This window comes from Cryptomeria japonica, chromosome 3, assembly GCF_030272615.1.
Source record: "Cryptomeria japonica chromosome 3, Sugi_1.0, whole genome shotgun sequence".
Lineage (NCBI taxonomy): Eukaryota > Viridiplantae > Streptophyta > Pinopsida > Cupressales > Cupressaceae > Cryptomeria > Cryptomeria japonica.
In genome coordinates, this window is record NC_081407.1 from 306,385,290 (window position 1) to 306,409,310 (window position 24,021).

General features: G+C 34.8%; 1 protein-coding gene across 1 annotated transcript in view; it reads right to left on the reverse strand.

The window, feature by feature from the left end:
• Positions 1 to 11,089: 11,089 nt before the first annotated feature.
• The window catches only part of LOC131034284 (chaperone protein dnaJ C76, chloroplastic), a 227,455-nt gene continuing 214,523 nt past the window's right edge, over positions 11,090 to 24,021 (reverse strand). Inside the window, exons 8-9 of the mRNA XM_057965730.2 lie at positions 12,485 to 12,590; positions 11,090 to 11,781 (exon numbers count right to left, since the gene is read on the reverse strand). Of these exons, the coding sequence (XP_057821713.2) occupies positions 11,630 to 11,781; positions 12,485 to 12,590 (258 nt within the window). The 3' untranslated portion in view covers positions 11,090 to 11,629. The remainder of the gene's footprint in view (positions 11,782 to 12,484; positions 12,591 to 24,021) is intronic.

The following is a 24,021-nucleotide window of genomic DNA, read 5'->3' on the forward strand; positions in this document are numbered from 1 at the left end:
CAGTACACTCTTCATCCTGCTAGAGTAGTATATTGTGTATCCAATCACCATTGATGCATATTTCACTGTCGGATCATTGATATTGTTCATTGTCATAGCTATGTCATCCCATTTGGATCCTGTTAGTTTTTCTACATCATTCTTTGGAATGGATCTCAGTAAAGGTTCTTCACCGGTTGCACAGAGTCTGGTGATTGTGTGAATGGCTTCTTTAGAGATTTTATATGGTCGGTCAAGCCATATAAATTGATCATGTATCCTGCTAAACACATATCTAACATGTTCATCAACAAAATCATCAATGAAGTTAAGCGCATGATGAAACCCTTTGTCGGTAACCTTCTTGTATTGTTCCTTCAAGATACCATTTTCATCACATAGTGCTCTGTATTGATCAAAAATAGCAACCATACCCAAATCTTCCACTTTGCAATGGTAAAATGATCTAACATCTTCAACATGTAATACATTGTAGGGTACTCCAGATAGAGCTCCATCGGGATCAGACTCTTTGGATTTGAATGGATGTCTTTTGAATTCATGTCGTGGCCTATCGATAACATCAACTAGATGTGGTGTATCCATTTTCAACAAATCACTCTTCAGAAACAGATAACTAGATTTTGAAAAATACCTTTTTCTCACTTTTGCACTAGGGTTTCAGACACCGACGAAGTTCTCTAAATAGATTGTCGATCGCAGATCACACCAAAATACTTCAATCTCTGTCAAACAGTTTAGATACTCATGGTCCTTCAGGGGGTTCGAAGATAGATCTGACAATGAGTTCCCCCTAAGCTTTTAAACAACTTAGTTTGTCGGTGAAGGGTTCTCCACACTAGGTGAAGAAAAGGATCTTTAGATGATTTTACTTCAGTTATCTCATCATCCTTCTTTTTCCAGATTCTATTTGTTTCTGCTCTGGTCTCCTCCACATCAAATTTCATCTTCCCTTTCCGGTCACCTGATTGATTCACTGGTTTATTCACTTTAGCTCAGCAAAACTTTGTCATATGTCTCGATTTATGACAATGATAGCAAGCCATTCCAGAAGCTCTCCAAGGTCCAGCATTGCCTCTGCCAATCCTTCTTCTACAATTCATAGCCACATGACCAAATTTATTACATATTATGCACACCACATTCATTCTCTTCTCCATCTCATAAGGACCAGACCAGTTAGCATAGGGTCTTTGACAATTTGGACTTCTTCGGTCATTGAAATTCCTTCTCCAATCACCAACAGATCGTTGATTCATGTGAGGAGTAGGATTTTTTGCTCCATACCTGCATTCAATAGATCTATGCCCATACATGTTGCATGTGTAACAATAACCTTCAAATCTTCTAGGCATATATCTCTGATTAGTATTAGGTCTATAACCAGTATTAACATCAAATCTGCTTCTACAGACATTAGCATTATGTCTTGGCTTATGGCAATTGAAACAAACAGGTTTATAAGATTTCTTACTGTAGAAACCTAAAAGTTGCACAACAAATTAAGTGAATTTTATTCATTTAATTATCCATATTTCTTCCAATTAATTAAATTAAGATTTAATTAATATCCTTATTCTTCTAAATTAGCCTATTAATCAAATTAAAGATTTGATTAATATTTCCCTTTTTCTATCCTAGCCATTTAATTAAATTTACATTTAATTAATATCCTTATTCTTCTAAATTAGCCTATTAATCAAATTAAAGATTTGATTAATATTTCCCTTTTTCTATCCTAGCCATTTAATTAAATTTACATTTAATTAAAATCTCCCTCATAGCCATTTAATTAAATTTATATTTAATTAAAATTCCCCCTCTAGCCATTTTAATTAAATCTACATTTAATTAAAACCCCTTTTACATTTAAATAAATCAAAATTTATTTAAAAATCCCCTTACTTGCAAAATCCTACAAATGCAAGTTGCAACCAACAAATAAAATAAATTAATTTTATTTCAATTATTTTTTTTCCTCACCCACTTGCAAAATCCTACATCTCCCACTTGCCTCCTAAACCTCTTCTAGAGCCTTCTGGATTCTTCTAAACCCTTTTAATTAGCATAATCAACTCCTAATCATGTCCTTTTCCTAATTTTGAGGAGGTCACTTCTCAAATTTGGAAGAAAGTCTTCTAAATGCATTTAAGACTTTATTTTCTTCAACAAGCTAACTTGTTGAGTTCCCCGGAAGGACTCTTATAGATTTATCCCCAAAGTCTTCCTAACCATTAATGGTTAACTCAACCTTCCCACATGGTTAGAGACTTTCTCTCTAACTTAACCCTCAGCTAACCCAAGGGTCTCATCAAGCACTCATGGCTTTGACCCTAGTTATCCTATTAACCCTTGCACAAGAGTTTACCCCTTGTGTAAAGGCTTTATCCATTGGTTATCCACTAGCCTAACCTTAACCCTTACCTCCTACGGTAACCTCCATGTCTCCTCAGACATTTAATGCCTCTTGCATCTCCTCTCAAGCCCTCTCAAGGTGACATTTGTCAACTTGGGATTGGATTGAATCCCTCACATGGATTGATAACTTTCAATCCTAGCCCTTGTTGAGATTATTCAATCTCAACCCTCCATTGCCCTATTTTCCCTATAAATAGAGCCCATTCCTTTTTCAAAAGAAACCAAGTCTTTTGTGCATAAAACTTATAGTCATTTTGCAAGTTAAGGAGCTCTCTTTGTTATCTTCAAACATTAAGCATTCATCTCATAGCATTTTAGTTTCATTTAGCTTAAATGCATATCCTTTTCTAGCTTAATTAACTCATCTAATAGCATTTAATCTTCAATTTGGAATTAACCTAGTTTCATATCTTCATCATCTTGAGCATTTAGTCTTGCATCTTGCATTTTATCTTAATCGATCATCTTAGCTTTCACTAGGATCTTAGTTGCATCCATTTTGATCCTAGAATCATTTAAATCTCATTCTCTAGGTTGTCATCTTGAGGATCAAGTGCTCTTCCAAGTGAGGGCCACCTTGAATCATAGAGATCTTTAGAGATAGAGGAGCATGAAACGATTTTAAAGAGTTTAGATTCATTTAACTTGTTTTGATTGATTTCTAACTCTAATGTAATGCTTCATGTGTATGTTTGAAGTGTTCTTCTCTATTACAGGTTAATACCACATTCCAGACATACCTTTACCGGTGGTTTTTCGAGTCTTAGGAGTAGGTTTACCTTCATGCATGTTGACCTTAGTACCGGAAGGTTCTCCTTTCTCAAATGTATTGTATCATAACCTAGATGTATCACCATTCATCCTCTGAGATTGGATATGTTCATCCAGCATGGTAGAACTCTTGTTAAAATTTGCAAGCTTCTCATTAGCTTCTGTAAGCTTTTTAGTAAGATCTTCATTTTGCTTCATAAGAGTCTCTCTAAGAGACATTGCCATATCAAGCTCTGCTTTTATATCTTCTTTTTCTTCTTTCTCCTCATGCCAGTGTGCATATAGAATGTCATTTTCCTGATTTATCTTAAAGATCTCATGATCTTTCTCTTTGATCTTGTCTTCAGCTGCCCTCCTTGCTTCAAGTTCTTGACTCATCCGGATTGTAAGGGCTTCAAGCTCTCTCCTCAAGTTAGTTTTCTCACCATTTAGTTTCTCTACTTCCTCAACCAATGCATCTATGTTTTCTTCATCAAAAGAGTTGTTGTCAGAGACTTCAATTAGTTGTTCAGTAAGCTCTTTCCTTTTAGCAAGTGAAGTTTTATACTTGCCTCTCAAAGTTTCTAGAGCATTCTCAGTTTCAACAAGTTTAAGAGACATCTCTCTATAACTCATGTCCCCCATGTCTGCCTTAGGAATCCTTCTCAAGCGGTTAGGCCTCAAAGATGGTTGACTCTGATACCAATTGATGAACTTATAAGGCACTGAGAGGGGGTGTGAATTAGTGCAAGCAAAAACAATATAAACCTGATCACCAACTTTAACAACTTAAAACTTATCAAGCATATGAGAAATATCACCACATAAGCAAATGCCCAATAAAACAAATTCAACATAACACAAGAGATTATACGTGGAAAACCCAAAAGGGAAAAACCACTGTGGGAGTTGGTACCCACAAGATTCACTATCTGCAGAATAGAAATCTTGACCAGTTAAGGTCTTACAACTATGCCCTCTTAGGAGCAGACAATGTTAGGAGTCCCCGGTTAAGGGATTTGGATGTGCAACTCGATTAGGAACTTAATGACCTATTAGGATCAACCTCGTGAGAGGATTTACCACTCTTTTTGAGAGCTACCTTGTTAGGGGATTTACAAGACTAAGGCCTATCAAGACCTACCTGGTTAAGGGATTTAATCTACTGTAACTGTTAGGAAACAACAATGATAAGACCTTCAAGTAACACCTTCTGTGTCTGATAAGATCCACTTCTGATTCTTAAAACATCAACAACACTTCATTACAGAACTTCCCTAATCATCACACGATCACATTCACAATATTCACTCATGAATTCTCTCTTCACACACATATATATCGACTTTATACCTCATCACACTTTTTATAAATATTTTACATTAAGTCGGCTACAACCTTGGAACAATTTCCTAGGTTCAATGAATCTAGGCAAACTTACATTGCACGCTTTACATATGTCGTCCACCGACATAACAATTAAAAATTGTGTCGTATTACCGATTTAAGTGACTAAATCACTAGCAGTTAAGTGTTCTACTAGTTTGTCTGCTCTATACATTAAATCTCGCTCATCCAGTTGAATATGCCAATGCGGTTATGAACATAGCTCCAAATACCTGTCACCATCATCGTTGTGAAACCACATAATCCAACTCTTCATGAATCGCCTATACTGGTTGTTAGAATGCTACTCTGTCTCAGTTTACCGGTTGAGATCCTAATTACCGGTTCTCTATAAAACTGTCTTTTGTACCAGTTAACCTTTACTGGTTGGTTTCTAAGACTTAGATGACTACAAAAACATTGTTGCCATCAATGACAACACAAAACTTAGTCATTAAACATGAATCTCAATCTCTTCATCACATTTACTAACTAATCATATACCGGTTGCATAACAACAACAATCTTTACCGGTTAAGTCAAATGCCAACAGTCTCTCCTATGGTAGATGACCCTAGATCTGGTGTTGAGGTCATCGATCCTATTGGTTATATCCCTCCTCTATTGTCCAGATCTTTGACGAGGACTCATAGTTTTTCCCAAACTACCAAGTCTGGTCTTACTCATCCTCAATGAATGAACCAACCTCTCTCTTATGCTAAAACATCTCCCATGGTAGTTTGTGTTGTGGATGTTACTAAAATGAGGTTTTCTATTAGCATAGAGGCTTGTTTTGTTGTTCCTCCAACCTCTGGCCTTCTCTTCTTGAATTGCACAACTAGCTTCTAGCTTCTCAAAAGGCCATTGGGGCTCGTAAGATTGAGCTCTTCCCAAGTGGTAAAGGTTTTTTCACTGCTTATTTTTCCTAATCTGAGGATAGAAACTTGGTGCTAGGCCAACTTTTGGCCTATGAAGAGTACTCTCTCTCGATCAAACTTTGGTCTTCTTCCTTTAACCTACTCATTAAACCACTTTATTTGCATTTGATTTGGGTTAGATTTTTGAAACATCCCCTTCAATTTTGAAAGGGTTCTTGTTATGACACCATTGGAAATTTTGTCGGTCATTTTTGAAAGGTTGATGATTCCACTTCTCACATGGGGTATTCCACCTTCGCTCGCAAATTGGTGGATATTGACATATCCAAACCACTTCACAAGGATGTGGTTTTGATGGTTGGGGATAGGCCTTGGATGCAACCATTAGATTATGAGGTCCTCCCATTAGATTCTATGGAAGGCTCTTACTAGGATCATGATGAGATTCTTGCTTCTATTGAGGCTTTTGTGTGTCTTGAGGTCCCTATTGTGTTTTGTCCTTCTTCATGTTTGATGCCTTTTGAGTCGGCTTCTTGCTCTCAACTTCATTCTTTTTATGTGGTCAATGATTGGCTTTTACCTTGTCATCTTGTTGTTCCCCCTCTGTTTGTTATTGGTCCCCTGATGAGGGTATCACTTCTTGTTTCCTTTTGAAACGAGATCTTAGATTATAATATCATTTGGAATATAATTTATAGGAGGAAAGGTCCTTGTTTATCATCTCATAGTCTTTTGCACGTTGTGAAAAAGAAGTCTTTAGTATAGGGTTGGGACCCTTGTTTCCCATAGGTTCCTTTCTCTGGTCAAAAGCATTTTTGTCTTTGGGTGATTTTCACAATCTCACCTTTGGTGAGACTAGCACTACTTGCCTTGAATGTTGTTTTTGCTATAACAGGTCTAGGTCCTTTGACAAACTTATGTAATCAATACAAGAAAATAAAAAGCAAAAAGTCATATAAAGAAGAAACTTATTTAGGATTATGTGTAAGTTTGAAAGTGTTGTAAGGTGATCATAGAAAGTGGAAGCACAAATAATTTAGTCTCTCAAGAAATAAATGATAATCTCAACTTGAAGAAGATCAAGCATCCCAACCTGTAGAAGGTTTCAAGGCTACAAAGGGACACCAACTATTGGTAAATAAGTAGTTCTTTATTAATTTTTAGATTGGTAGTTATAAAGATGAAATTATGTGTAATGTAATGCTCATGGATGCTTGTCATGTCTTATTGGGTAGACCATGATAATTTAACAAGAAAGTGATACATGATGGAAGAATGAACATGTATACTTTGAGTCCATTGAATGATAGGGAAGAAGAAGTAGACAACATTCCATGAGTATAGGATGTGAGAAAAGAGAAGGCATGTTATGATTTTATTCCAAAGATTATGGGTGCCAAGACAATAGATAACATTGAAATTTTTTTATCGAAAGTGAAGAAAATATACGAAGACTACGTAAAAATATTATCAAATAAATTATGGCATGGGTTGCCACGAATGGGAAGCATAGGTCACCACATGAATGTGATTCTAGGAGTAAGTTTATTGAGCATCACATTCAATGACACCTATATAAAATGAAGAGGTAAATAGACAAGTTTAGGAGTTATGGGACAAATTATTGATAAGGAAAAAAGATTAATATCATGTGCTATTCTAGTAGCGTTAGCACCTAAAACAATGAAGAATGACATATATGTGCATATTCAAATGCGATAAATTTAACAATAAAGTTCAAGTTTTCATTAGCCCATGTGGATGACTTGATGGGTTGCCTAATTGGAGTTAGGCACTTCATGAAATTTTATTTGAAAAGTGGGTATTACCAAATATGGATTAAAGAAGGGGAAGAGTGGAAAACAACATTCAATAGGAAAAAAAAAGGAGTATACAAATGGTTTGACATACCATTTGGGTTAGTTAATGCTCCAATAACCTTCATGAGCTTGATGAATGAGGTACTGAAATCATCCATTTGTAAAGTTTGTAATTGTAGATTTAGATGATATTTAATAATAAAAAAACGAAGAGAATTTAATGCATTTGAGGTAAGTGTGATAAAGGTTGAAAGAAGATAAGTTTCTATCGGACCTTAAAAAGTGTAGTTTTATAAAATAAATTATATTTGAGGTTTGTTATTTCACAAGATAGTATATGGATGGAACCAAAAGAAAGTAGACCGTTGTGGAATGGCAGTTATCTAGGAGTACATTTAAAGCAAGAAGTTTTCATGGACTAGCAATTTTCTAGAAGAAATTTATCAAAAAACTAACAAAATATTTATGCACCTATTGCAAAATAATGGAGGGTGGCAAGAAAAAGTTTGAGTGACCAACTATAGTGTATATTATTTTTTAGATATCGAAGGAAAAAGTTATTGAACAATCAATACTAGCTTGCCAACTTTTAATAAAATGTTCCAAGTAGATTGTAATACAAGTAGGGCAGCCAGAATAGGAGTCTTTAATTCAACACAACATATCCATTACCTACTTTAGCAAAAAGATAAATAAAGCCAAAATGAGAGATTTTGTATTACTAAGAGTTTTATGCTATTGGTCAAGCACTCAAGAAGTAGAGGCACTACTTGCTACTAATAGAGTTTATTTTGTTCATGGAGCATTATGCATTGCAATTTATAAATAAGCAAGTTAAGTTAACCAAAGCCATGTGAAATGGATTGAATTTATCCAAATTGATTCATTTGTTTTGAGATATAGAAGTGGTAAACCAAACTAGGTAGTTGTTGCATTAGAAGATGTTTTTAACTAAATGACGTGAGGGTGAATGTTGTTGGTTTCAACTCTACAAGAGAACTATATAAGGAAGATTTAGATTGTAGGAGGTGCATCCATGTAAGAATCCCATTAAAAAGGATATAACATGGTTGAAATATTAAGGCTTATTGTTTAAAGGATAAATCTTATGTATACCCCAAGGTGTAATTATGAGGATTTTGATTGGAAAAAATATAGTGAAGGTCTTGCAAGAAATTTCATTGTAGATAAAACATTGGTATAATTAAGGATATTATTAGCCAAGGATGAGTGTATATGTCAAAAAAATGGTTTTGAGTTATAAAAAATTTCAGCATGCAGAAGGGAAAGTCAAAATATAGGTTTACATCAATAATTTCTAATACTAGAGAAACTATGGAAAGATGTGAGCATGGACATTGTTTTGGAATTGATAATAACACATAAAGGTAATGACTTGTTTTTTTGTAGTTGATAGATAATTAAAAGGGGCACATTTTATTTCATGTAAGAAGTTAAATAATTCTATGCATGTGGCTACATTATTCTTTAGGGAGATAGTTAGATTACATGGTATTCCAAAGAACGTTGTCTCGAATAGGGATACAAAATTTGTGGGTCATTTATGGCATACTTTATGGAAGAAGTTAGATACCAAGGTGAATTTCACTTTGACCCATTATCCACAAAATAGTGGCAAACTTGGATGATCCAAAAAAATAAGTAGAAGAATAATTAACTTGGATGATTGCACTCAAAGTTTAATCTCCACTATAGATCTTGTAAATGTTCAAGAGCCTTAAACTCATGAAGTGTTTCACCTACTTGGTGTGCCTAATATAGACCATCTAGGCTAATGTTGAATCATGCAAAACCAAAAACATTTCTAGAGTTTCGTTTTGTTTTGTTCTTTTTTTTTTAATTTAGTTTTGTGTGCTTTTGTACTAGGTTGTTCGTGGCTTTGGCTGATTTTGTAAAGTGCTACATTAACCCATTTCAACATGAATCGTGCTTTGAATTAGTTGCAGTGGTTTTGAGAATATATTATACAGTTGTTTAAGTTAGGAATCAAGTTGTTATAGGTTTATCTTTTATTTAATCTGACTACAATAAAATGGGGAGAACCTCATGAATACATCACACAAACTTTCAATAAAGAAATGCTTTAACCAACAAAAATCTAGTAGGTACAAATTACTAGATTAAAGGGATTACTTCTACTCTCTTGTTGAGCTAGCACTAGTAGAGTATAACAAATTGATTTCATAAGATTATTGCTATTTTAAAGTGGTAATTTATTAAACATTAACGTCAAAATTTCCCAATTATTAGTATTGTGTCTATGAGGTTTTTTCTTCCAGCCCTGACCCTCCAATTCTTCACTTTATGACTTGATATTTTATCTTTTTCTTGATTTTCCTAGGTCAGCACATGTTTTCTTGACCAATACTTTGGCTACATGGAAAATTTATTACAATTCCTTCCTTGGTCATTTTAGATATCATGGAAGTCACAAATTGCTATAGGATGTTTAGGAAAATCCTAGAGGATAAGATGATCAAGATTATTGGTAAGAATTAAAGATTTATTTTGTTTTAGTTATCATATGGAGACACCCCAAGGGCATAGGCAATGAGAACAACAAAGGGGAATGAAAATGGTTAACAAGGAAGATAGGAAAAGAATAAACAAATCATGAAGGAGATGATGGCTAAATAGTTAGAAGATGATATAGAAGGTTAATAGATATTAGGTTCAAGAGAGTGAATAAATGGAATGCTCAAGTTTTAGATTGATGTTGTTGATCATACAAAAAAACAATTGTTGAGAATAGAGCATGTGAAGGCACCTAGTGAATCATGTAATATAAGCTATAGGAACAAAGAAATGCACCAATTAAGAAGGAAAATGCAACATATATATGTATATTGAATATTAGTATTAAAATGCATCGTATATGTGAATAGGTTACCGAAGAAAATATGTAATTTTCTAAAGCATTTTGTTCAAATGTATAAGCTAAAAAAAACTACTTATAATACTATTATTCTACTTTTGCATCCAAATTTTCATGAATGTGTTGATTTGTGTTTAGGGATGCTAGATTGGGTGTTTTATAATGAAAAACTCTTGCTTAGATTTACATCAAGAACTTATAAAGGAATACACAATTAATAATATATTGAATGAGATCACTACATTTGAACAAGAAATAAAGGAACTCTTAAAAAATTGTCATTTTGGGACTCAACACGACTATAAATATGGGTGAATGTTAAAAATCAACATTGAAGTGTGGATAGACTAGCCAAATCATGTGCATGGTAAGCATCTAGTGAACTAAAGAGCTCCTTATGATAATTCTTTCCCTCGATTACATGTTTGTTGAGGACCAAATACCCTTACAACTTCCACAAGACAAAGATAGTATTTTGATTGTTACAGATGCTATTCTAGAACCAAATCTCCATATTTATAACCTGCTTTTCCAGCTTGTTTAAATAAAGTTAAACATACCATCTGGAGAGTAAGGGAAAAATAGCACTGGATTAATAGCAGACTTAATCCAAGCATATGGAAATGAATTCTTATTATTGACAAACGCAATTTTTTCTTTGTAACAATGGATAGTCACTACTATATTATGGATAAACATTGAACTTGATGCCTCTCATTAGAAGTGATAAGTTCTGGATAAACATTGAACTTGATGCCTCTCATTAGAAGTGATAAGTTTGCACTTGTCGATTGTTTTTATCAACTTCTTCCAAATCTTCCATTGGATAATCACTCCTACATATCATGAGTAAACATAGAACTTGGTGCCTTAAAAAATATAAGTGATAAGCTTAGAGTTAAACCACTTTTTTCTCATAAGGTTGTTGTAAATCATTGATATAAGAAGTGATATCTGATAATCTTATATTTAACCATTTAATGGATTCTTATTATTTACTTGGTACAAATTTTTCCTTTAATATTCACTCCTACCATATTATGCGTAAACCTGTAACTTTGATGCCTTTGACATTCAAAGTGATAAGCTAAAAGATAAACCTGTAAACTTCTAATGCAATTTGTATTTAAGTAGTTTACCTCCTGTAGAATATACTTTTCTGTGGCAATGATGGCTGATTGATTGGCTACAGTCACACACACCTCCTGTGGGGTATCCCTTTTGTGGCAACGAAGCTGATTGATTGGCTACATTCAATACCTATAGGTACTTCGTTATCTATATGGCTCCCCTTCAAGCCAATTATATGCATTCATTGGAAAGTTTAATTTCGACCTACTATTATACATTAATTAGATTGCTTCTATACATTCAATTTCATACAAGGAATACATTTACCACGTGGAATATAATGTTTGAGTTGCCACATGATATCCTCTTTAATGAGATACTTTTCGCTGCAGTCTAATATTACATTGCCGTCACACATTTTGCATTTCTTTCTGATCTTCCTCAGCTGACTTGCTCTCAGGAAGGCTGCATGTTGGTCTCCGATCGACACCTTTCCTCGAATATTCTCTCCACTTTCTTGCTGCTGCTGCAGCTCTACTAGCTCTCTCACGGACATTGTTATCTGCCAAGCATGTCAACCATCCAATTCAGTTTTAAACAACAAACCATGCAAAATATTGCCTCCTAATGCACCCCTTAATAAGATGTGGAAAATCTCTTTTGTAAAAGAGATACAAGAAAGTGCAAAGCAAACTACAGGCCTGAGTCAATATCAATTCAGATCGTAAACTTTTTTAAGAATGAACAACCAGCCTATTGAAAGTAAAGAAAAGTATTCAGTTTTTCTTGTCTAGAAAAAGACAGTGTATGACAAGAATTTATGAATGGACAAAAACGAATATTGCTAACGAAGGAAAGACTTGGATTTTAATCATACAAGCTTAATGTTTCTTTGTTTCCTTTGGTAGGAAAAACAATATTTTTAATCGTTCAATAAGGGTTCTTCAATTCCAACTTACTACTGGACAACAGTCCACTAGACTATAATTATGTTGATGTTACTGTCAAGCTTTGGATAAATACATTATTTATAACTTAGAAATTAGGGATTATCATGTAGCTTGATTATGAAAGACAACGGGAAGACTTTTACAGGGAAACAGTTGAAAAAAAATAAATTCAAAATGCAAGAACGGGCTGAACAAAGAATGAACAACTTGCAAAATACTTTATTTCTCGTTATATAGCAATTCGAAAAATTATCCAGATTAAATTTTTCCTGGAATATTTTGTTCTAAAATACTGCAGAAGTTCGGTACTATCACCTGTACTTTGATAGGTCGCTTGACTGTCACCACCCCGCATACTATCCCAATATGATGGTGCCTTACCAGCACGCTTCTCCTTCATCATCTTCATTCTGGCACGCTCCTACAGAATAGCACACAAACTAATTAAAAGTGAAACCTTCATATAATTAAATTAAAATTTAAAATGGACTTTGTTTAAAAAAATGGCATTGGGTAATTTACTAAATTACTGATTCATGGTAGGTAGTACAAATAGAGTTACAACATTTCAATATAAGGTGGTCATAATAATCACAAATTCACACCTCCAATTGTAGGAAACCATCCTTTCGTGATGAGAATGAAATATTTGATGGGCGTTTTAAGCTGCCATATGGTCCCTATTGGAAGCCTCAGACTGTTATATATAATACAACTATTGATGGGGGTATAGCAGTCACTGCAAGGTTAAAGTAGAAATACAACGAATTTCCAGAACCAATGCTCCTGATTCTTTGAATAAGACTGTTTGCCTGATGCCTAAAAGTGACACAACTACTTTACCATTGTGCATCTCAAACTGCCGATAATTCTCAATAGATGTTCCTTTTCTGACACAATGCAACCTGTAATTTAATACATTCAGTTTTTGCAATCCTCATCAATTTCTTTAATATAACAGATGAGTATGCATGCTCGGTTGTTTAGTTAGGTATTACAAAGTGTAACTACAAATTCCTTTTCTATCTTTTGACCAGCTTTTTTTTTTTTTTGAAATGGTAGATTATTTATCAAGATTTGTCTTCTATATGTGTTGCTTTTGGATTTGATTGTGAGTGTTTTTGCATCAACATTTCAGGTCACACTCCGTGATCCATCATCAGGATGAGATAGAGATCATAAGGAAAATAAAGTAAATCATGTTGCAGATCAAAACATACTTGAAAGAGTGAGCAAGGTGGGAGGAGTACCTGGATAGGAAATGTGCCACGTGGCAAGAAAATATATTAAAAATAATAAACAAAGAGATGACAAAACCAAAATAAAAGCAAAGGAAATAAACACAGAATTAGGGAAAAACTAACAGGTAAAAACCTCAAAAGTCAACAAAAAAGAAGAAAAATAAGATAGCAAAGAAATGAAAAAAACGTAAAATAGCATAAAAATGCTAATAAACAAGATAAGGAAAAATCAAAGGAGTGAAAAAGAAGAAAAGGAATATAGAGATAAGGTGAAAAAAGATAAGACATGGCTATGCAAATCCAAATATAAATAAAAGGAACAATGAAAGAAACAACAAAATAAATAACATATTAAAATACCTCAGTGGGAGTGATTGATTTCATTCTAGGTATTGACTCATTGTCTTCCTCATTGCTGGGCGCCCCCTTTTGACTACTTATTTGAATGGTTTTATGAAGTATTGAATAATTAAGGCAAATTGCCCTTCCTAGAGGGGCGTACCTTTCTCCTTTGGCATTTGGTTTTCAGTTAGGTTTGAAATCTGTAACCTACAGAGGTCTGAAATCATCCATTGGAGGTGCCTAACATTTCTGATTGAAATTTCAACAAGCTGGAGCAGATTTGGAGTTGACTGGAAGCTTGGGAAATCTTCCTAAGAATCGTCCTTGTCCCATTTTGGCCCCTAGTTTGGTGCTGATCTATTTCTGAGCATTCTATTCAATGATTGGAGACTGTTTCAGGTCTGTAAATTGTATTACAATCTGATTTTCAGTTCATCACTGATTCCTTACTGAAATGTAGTGATGCTTTATGTGGTTTAAATGCAAATGAATTGTCTATTCTCTTTCATTGCAATGTATATTCAATGCATGCAACAATCATGAATGAACTTGAAACACAAAACACTTTCTGCATCTCCATCTTATTCTATGAAACAAACTCAAAAAAAAATCAGGGCTGAACATTTCATACCATATGAGAGGTATGGCTATAATCTGCATGGACTTAAGTCATGCAACAAATGCATAAAACAATTCAAATTATAAACAAATCACATAAACTATTCTAAAACATACACTAATCTATACGTAAGGCAACAACTATATATAGAATTACAATGCACAAAATATGCCACTAAAATAAATAGAAAAGACATAGATCCGAAACATACTTGGTATGGCAATTGAGTAATTACATCCAATACCAAAGAAATATACATGATAAGGATAACATGGAATATCATAAGTTTATAAATTGGGTGTTTTTGACCTTAGGTTTATTGGGAATTTTGAATTTCGAACCCTTCTCAAATGTTTGTAAACTTGAATAGAGTTGGGCCCTTTAGAGTCTTGAATTACATTTTGTACCTGTTATCACAAAAGCTCGCACCCTTGCTGAGCTATCAACTCAGCAACCTTGTGAAACATGGAAACAACCCCGAAGTGTGGGACCTTGCGCAAGGGGGTTGAATCTCCAGAGAAAGCCGGCTTCCTTCTTCAAATAGGTGCAGATGTTGAACCAACTCAACACTTTAAAATGACCAAGGGTGTCATAAAATGACAACAGTACCCTTACTTGAGACAGTAAGGACATGGAAAATAAAAGCAGCTCTCAAATTTGATATAGAAAGTGCTTTATAAATGTGAAATAAATGAGAACATGCTGGCCACTTCTTAGCCTTAGGCTTTGGCTAGAGAGATTGAGGACATCATTTTTATAACCATGTATCAGTTGAGGAGAGTACCCCTCTAACTCCTTGCCCTTGTTCACTCTTGGGGACTCACCTGATCGTCCATCAAATCAAGTACATCACCCCACTTGTTTCATTGTTCAATATGATAAAACATTACCTTCTGCACTTGGATCTGCTGCTCGCTTTCTCTCTGATAGGTTAATTACCTTGTGAGGCATACTAGCAATTTCAATTTTCAGATTGAAACAATGATCTTGACATCCTATATTCTTCTCCATGCTTAGTTGAAACAATGGCACCATGTCTCTCATTCACAAATATCAAATTTTCCCAAGATGCAATGCCATAGGCTTCATATTTCCTATTCCCTGGGCTGCTACATCTTAGCCTTCCCATCAGTTTAGACTTAATATAGTTCAAAATATCATCCATCTCAATCCCAATATGGTAACATATTGTAATTCATCTTTCTACTCGCTCCTTTTGCTCATTTATCTTCATTAACAAGACAATTTCCTCTTCCTCTTTACTCACAGCAGTCAACACTTTGCACTTGTTCTTCTATATGACGGTCTACACTTAGCAGATGTTCTTGCATCTCGTTATGAGATCACACCATGTTGACATTTAGACAAGGTGGTCGATCTATAATTGCTCAAGACTTGAGTAAGAATCAATGAGGAAACTTAAAAATCACCATCCTATCCTCTTTGAATCGAATACAAATTGATAAAGATTAATATTTGTTGAAAGATTGGAATTGGTGTTCATAAGTTGTTGAAAATGAGATATTTTTGCGGTTGTATGAAATCATTTTGTAACTATAGGAATATCATCCAGAATCAAAATTAAAGAATTTAACTTGGAAACTTGAGAATGGGGAAAAAAACCTACAAGTGGCGAATGCTCAACTTTCTCCCCTACCTTTTGCCAAAAACAGTAATAAAGAAATCTTCATAGAGAACATACAAGAATCTCCCTAATGTCATACCATCTCCAGTTCTTCTTGCATCAAAATAATCCAACTCTTAACTCTCCTTTTTATACTCTCTTGCCTTCTTGGGTTCATATTTCTTGCAGATATCTTCCTTTGGAATTGTCCTTTCATTTACTAAAGGAGTTCCAAGAACTAAGGAATAGACAAGTCATTCTTTCTACTTCTATGTATTTACATTTTGAAATAGAAAAAAAACATTGTGATAGTTATAGAACAATGCCACAAATAAAAGTGCAACAACAAACTCAAAATCACCCTAACAATAACAAGACTGCCACTTGTTATCTCTATTTGTTTCGTCACTAGCAAAATTGTCTTCTATTTCCAAGTCAATTTCTTATTGAGTTACATGGTTGCTTAGCGAAGTAATTATTTTTCTCAATCCTTATACATTGTATCTCCCCTTTTCAAGAGGCTTTTAATCTCATAAAAGTTGTTAGATCTTGACAAGGTAACCAATAAAGAAAAAAATGTTCCACAAAATTTCAAAACAGGAAGACACAGGGATGCCAATTTTTTCTCAAAATTTGGGGATGGTGGTGCAATAATAAAGAATATAATATATCTGAAAAATAAATTATAAAAAACAATAAAAGTAAATGCAATTTATCAATAACAATAAATAAATAATTTGTAAATTATAACTCAATTAAATTAATTATTATGTAAATATAGTTAATAATAAATACATATTTAAAATTTCAATATTATCAATATATTATATAAATAATATTTTCAGAATAATCAACCCCAATACAAAGTACCAAATGGCTTCGGGTGATGGCTGGTTAGGGTTTTGACGCAATCACACAGGAAGGATTGTGCAATAGTGGCAAAATGGAGGGAAATTTCAGAATAGAGCAAGGCGTCCTCCTACTAGGGTTTGGGAGGATCATGCCCTTCAGACATCTAAGTGGTCAACGGAAAATATCTCTAAGGTGTAGAAGGGGTTGAGATTTTCTCAAAAGCAGACGAGTGATAAGGGAGTCGATATGGTCAAGCTAAAACCTTTCAAGGAGATTGAGCAAAAAATTTTGGCGAGTAAAAGATCTAAATAAAGCTCATAAGGTAAGCACTGATATCCCCCAATCTTGTTCTTTGTCTCTTCATATTGAAAATGAGGAATGGAAGGATTCAGTGACAACAATGATGGAAAAAGCTTTTTTCATGAAATGGTCGAGGGAATCGCCAGTTTACTTGTGGGTGCGCAAGTGGTGTAATGAGCATTGGAGTAAGGATTTCACCATTTACACCTTACCAAACGGCTTTTACTTGGTAATCTGCCAAAAACCCTTGGAAAAACAATGGATTTTGAATAATGGGCCCTTCATGATGGGGGTATGGGCTTTTTCATTAAGTATTGGTCCCCGAAATTTCGACCCCTTGAAAGCTTCGATGGAGGAAATCCCTGTATGGTTTAGATTATGTTAAGGAATTTAGATCAGAGATAGAGAATACAATAGTCTAGTAATATGTAGTGAGGATAGACTTTAATAAGATCACTGCAATGAATATGTTTTAACTCCGATGTGTATATACATATATAACTCTAACTACTAATCTTCTATGATAATATCGACAGCTTGCTGGTTCGTGGAACTGCCACAGTTATTGGTTTCGGTTCATAGCAAGTGTCGATGCCTATAAATAAAAGGATGAAGAGTCATGTCCACGTAGGGGCATGACTTCTACGTGGCTTATGCCATGTAGAGTCATGACACTACGGCGACATGACCCTTCATTCAATGTCGTTATATATTACCTGCTTCAATCCGAATGAAGCTATATCCTTAACACTCCCTCTTAGCAAAAGAGGATTGAATTTCATAATTAAGTTTTAAGGAACAACATTCTAGATATACACATTCATTTGACATGATCATTCACGTAGTAACACTTACTAGTGAAATACTTCATATCTCAGAGAGATATGGATTATCTGATATCCAGCACTCTAGGACAACAACTACTTGAAGTCTTATCAGATTACAACCTTGATTCTAGTGACAATTGTAACATTGTCATTATCACAGGTGAAATAATTTTAGTATCATGATATCCGGCACATTCCGGGACAGCAAATTAATGTAGTCAATCATAATGTGATTGTTACCATAATTTCCAACATATTTCAGAACAATCATTTAATGATAACAATTCAATAACTCATCATAGCAAATTTAGTATCAAGATTTCCGACACATTCCAGGACAGCAACTTAATGTAGTCAATCTTGATAACAGATCAAGCTATTGTGAAAGTCGTCACCTTACAATAGAGATCTTACACTTACATCACATGAAAGATCGTCACCTTCCATGACATAACACATAGATGCAATATTGCATTCAAGATATTCATGAATATATCAATTACATATGATTAAGATTAATATCAGAAATTTCCATTATAATTTAGTCATACTAAGTTTACCTCTAAAGTACTCCACTTTCAACTTTGCAAGAGGTTTGGTGAATATGTCGGCACTTTGCTCTTCAGTGCTGATGTAGGTCAATTTGATGACATCTCTGTCTACCATATCTCTTATGTAATGGTATGGGATTTCTATATGCTTGGATCGATTATGAAAAACTAGATTTACAAAAAGTTTGATGCAGCTTTGATTATCACAGTGAATCACATTGGGGTTTAGGGGCTTCCCAAATAGTCCAACTAGCAATTTCCTTAACCATACTGCCTCACGTGCTCCCATGGAGGCAGCCATATATTCGGCTTCAGTGGAACTTTGAGCAATTGCTGACTGTTTTCTGCTAAACCAGGATATTATAGCTGATACAAGACTAAAGCAACACCCCGTTGTACTTTTACGATCAATGGAACTTCCTGCCCAGTCGGAATCAAAATACCCTTGGAGTTGTATCTCAACATTTTTATACTTCAGGCCAAGTCCAATAATGCCACGCAAGTATCTCAGAACATGCTTAGCAGCCATTAGGTGAATCTTCTTAGGTTTGCACATGAAATGACTTAACACATTGGTAGTGTAACAAATATCAGGGCGAGTGTTTACCAGGAAAATAAGAGATCCAATAATGTGTCTATAGTATGTAGGATTTGTAGGTTCTGAATCTACTGCTTCACTTTTGAGCTTATGAAAATTTGTTTCCATTGGAATGGATAGAGGCTTACAATCTATCATACCAAATCTGGTCAGGATATCAATGGTGTATTTTCCTTGATTTTGGAAAATATAATTCTCTTTTTGCCATACTTCTAGGCCCAGAAAATAGTGCAGTAGACCTAGATCCTTCATATCAAATTCAGCCACAAGATCTTGTTTGCATTTTGCAATGAGGTGATCTTCTCCTGTTATCAACAAGTCATCAACATAGAGAACAAGTATTAAGATGTCACCATCCGATATTTTGAAGTATATGTTAGAGTCTGCTTCATTTTTGGAATATCCTAGTTTGGAGAGAGACCTATCTATCCTTGCGTACCATACCCTGGGAGCTTGCTTAAGGCCGTAGAGAGTTTTTTTTAGCCTACACATATAGAGATTTCTATCATGTGTAGCAAAGCCTTCAGGTTGTTCTATATGTACTTCTTCCCCAATAACACCATTCAAAAATGCGGTCTTCACGTCCATTTGGTGTATCTTCCACCCTTTGGAAGCTGCAATGGCAATGATGGTTCTTACATAAGTATATCGGGCAACTGGAGCAAATGTCTCTTCATAATCAATTTCAGCCTTTTGAGAGAACCCCCTGGCAATGAATATGGCTTTGTGTTTTTCAATACCACCATCTGGTGCATATTTGATTTTGAATAACCACTTTGATGAGACAACTGATTTGTCTTTTGGTCTAGGTACAATGTCCCAGACATCATTTTTTAAGATAGATTGGTATTCCTCAATCATTGCATCTTTCCAAGCTTGACATGTTAAAGCCTCTTCAACATTTGATGGTTCAGATTTTGTAAGTTCGGTCATGAGGGCAACATAGCATGATTGACTTCTTGTTTTCTTATTCTCTTTGAAGATTTCATCGGGTTCCACATTATTTTATTCAATCATCTTTCTTGCCAATAGTGGTCTTTTCTTCTTGTTAGGATTTTCAGCATTCTCGAAATTAGGTGATTGAAGTTCATGATTTTCTATGCTATTCTCCCTCTGATTTTCAATTGTAGGATTTTCACCTGATTCTGCGGTTAGATCATCTTCTGCACTTAGAGATAGTTTATAAGTAGCATCTTCTTCAAATTTGACATCTCTACTGATTTCAATGGATCTTCGTCCTGGAATATAGACTATGTATCCTTTAGTGGTTTCACTGTAGCCAACAAATATGCCTTTCTTCCCAGAGGGTTCTAGTTTGGTTCTCTTTTCTTTAGGAACGTGAATATACACATGGCAACCAAAGATTCTTAGATGGCTTAAATCTGGTTTATTTCCTGTAAAGGCTTCTTCAAGTGTTATATTCTCTAGGATTGAATGAGGGCATCTATTTTGAATGTACACAACCGTATTTGAGGCTTCAACCCAAAATGAGATATGTAGATTTTGATCATGCATCATGGCTTTAGCAACTTCGATGATGGTTCTGTTTTTTCTTTCTGCAACTCCATTTTGTTGAGAATTATAAGGTACAGTACACTCCCTCTTAATCCCAACAGAAATGTAGAATTCTTTAAAATTTTCAGAGATATATTCACCCCCATTATCTGATCTTAGAGTCTTTATTTTCTTCCAAGTTTGATTTTCCACTAGGGCCTTAAATTCTTTAAATTTCAATAACACTTCATTTGATTCTTTGAGTTTTATGAAATAGATCCAAGTTTTCCTAGAGTAATCATCAACAAATATCACGTAACACAAGAATCCCCTTAGTGATGGTAATGACATTGGACCACACAAATCAATGTGGACAAGTTCTAGTACAACTTTTGATTTGTGTTCACTTGAGGGAAAGGACCCTTTTGAGTTCTTCCCTAGAGCACATCCTTTACAAGTTCCAACATGATCAGATTTTAGATTGGGTAATCCTGTGGTAATTTTTCCTATAGAAGGTAGGGCACTAAATGGAAGATGTCCTAATCTTCTATGCCAAATTTCATTAGAGTTTGATACTTCATGATTTAGTGCTTCTTTTTGAGTATAACATAATTTGTATAAACTACCATCTCTAGATCCTATAGGAATAGCATTCTTTATGTTAGAGTATTTAGGCCAGAGTAGAACTTTATCTTCATGGAAGGTGACACGATATCCTTGATCAGCTAGTCCTGAAATAGAGACCAAATTCCTTTTGATACCTGGTACAAAGAGAACATCTTTCAATTGTAATGTAACTCTTGTTCTTAATTGAATTGAGCAGGTCCCAATTCCTTTCACTGGATAGGTAGAATTGTCTCCTATTGTAACTTCTTCAATTGAGTGGCCTTCAAAGGTTTCGAATTGATCTCTAAAACCGGTTATGTGTCGAGATGTTCTACTATCGATTATCCACATACGTTTGTTTGAGTTTAGTTCGCTTGATAAGGCTAAGAAAAATAGAGGATTCTCTACTTCCTTGACTTCAGCTATGGTTGCTTGAGCTTTCTTTCTTTCTGGGCAGAACCTGTGAGTGTGTCCAAATTTATCACACTTGTAGTATTGAATCTTGGAGAAGTCTTTGCTTTTGTGATTATTTCCTCTCTTTTGTTTGAACTTCCTTTTCTTCCCTTTGTTGTTTGTGTTAGCATGTAGTGCTTGAATTTCTCCCCCTTTGTTTGGACCCAATCCTCTTGTGATTAGTCGAGATTCTTCTTGAGTACAATCATTCTTGAGTTGATCGAATTTTGGTAGTGTCAGACAAGCACTAATGCCTTGAATAAAGGATTCCCAACTGGATGGTAATCCCTTAAGTGCTATTAGAGATAGCTCCATATCATCTATATTATTCCCAATAGTTGACAATTGGTCTTTTAATTCTGAAATCCTCATGAAATAGGATGTGATTGTTTCTCCTTTGTTCATGTAGATATGCATTAATTGTTGTTTTAAAGTGAGCAATCTGCTTGCTTTATTTATTTCATATGAGTTTTGAATGGTCTTGAACATATCATAAGGAAGAATGTGATCTTTAACAACATCAATTATGATTTTCTTAGGCTTGTTGTTGTGTCTTTACCAAGTTGTTTTCTCTTGCTCGTCTTTGGGCATCTTAGTATCTTCTTCTATGTATGCATCTAGTTCGAGTTCTTGAAGAATTGCTATTATTCGAATTCTCCACGAGACAAAGTTGGATGCGCCTTCGAGTCTATCCTCCACTTTAACACCGTTCACCATGATTGATTTTCCTTTGATTCTAAATGCAAGTCTGAATTTTTTTTAGAAAAGAGGTGTCACTATTTTATTATTTCTCTACCAACGTGGCTCTGATACCATGTTAAGGAATTTAGATTAGAGATAGAGAATACAATAGTCTAGTAATATGTAGTGAGGATAGACTTTAATAAGATCACTGCAATGAATATGTTTTAACTCCGATGTGTATATACATATATAACTCTAACTACTAATCTTCTATGATAATATCGACAGCTTGCTGGTTCGTGGAACTGCCACAGTTATTGGTTTCGGTTCACAGCAAGTGTCGATGCCTATAAATAAAAGGATGAAGAGTCATGTCCACATAGGGGCATGACTTCTACGTGGCTTATGCCATGTAGAGTCATGACACTACGGCGACATGACCCTTCATTCAATGTCGTTATATATTACTTGCTTCAATCCGAATGAAGCTATATCCTTAACAGATTATACAATCTTCAAAGTGAGTATAAGCACCCAGAAACTCTAAAATTGATTGGCAATAAGATTGGAAGATTTATCTGTGTGGATGATGTTGTTGAAAAGAAATATTTTAGCATTTACTCTAGGATCTATCTTCATTGGCGGCCCTTTCCTCCCATCCCTATAGAAATAGAAATTATATCACCAGAGGGAATCTGGAAGCAAAAGATTGAGAATGAAGAGGTTGTGGAAAACTGTAAGAGGCCTAAAAGCACGAAGCATTTTATAGAGGATTGTGTTGCCCATGAGAAAGGGAAAGAGCTGGAATAGAATAGGGTTTCTGACAAATTACAAGAAATGATGAACGAGCTTGATAAACCACCTATAGTCGAAGCAAGTTTTGGGAATTGGAACCAAGAGCTTTTAAATGCTATTGATTCTATTTTTGAGAAGGATGTGAGACCTGTTCCATTTAAGAAACCAGAAAGCATGACTCCTAGTTTGGTGGGAGGTGTTAACATGATTATTGCTTCTGAGGATTGCCCTAACCGGATTAATCATGGATGAGCTGTAAACAACAACTCTTTATTAATGATCGGTTTGTTGGATAGAATTGATCAAGAGAAAAGGAGCCTTGAATACCTAGATGAATTCATGAATGTCAACTGGAACAGGCTAGTATTATCTTTAGGGGGGCCTACGAACGTATGAACTAGTATTATCTTGAGGGGGGGCTTGTGAACCTATGAAAGATTGGTCTGTGAAACCCACTAATGATAATGAAGACGTGCCTGAAGAAATGCACAAGCAAGATGTATTCAATGGAAAGAAGCACACATTCAAATGGGCAAGAGATGGACGGTGTAGAGCATATTGATAGCTCAAACTCTGGTGGAGATAGGGCTTGTGGGATTTAAAGGGTCAAACAACAAGTTGTTAGGGATGGAATTACAGTCGCTGATGAAGAGGTGCAATTCAAGGATATTCAAATATCCCCTATTAGAAACCTAGAAAACTCCTTTGAAGAGGCTAAGGAAAGTGGGGATAATTTTGACGATCTAGAGAATGAATATGATTGTGTAGAGGATGCTTTGGAAGAGGGTATTTTAGGAATGCAGACTTAGGAATAATGGATAAGAGGAGCCTTGGACAATCTTCCATGAAAGTGGAAAAGATCAAAA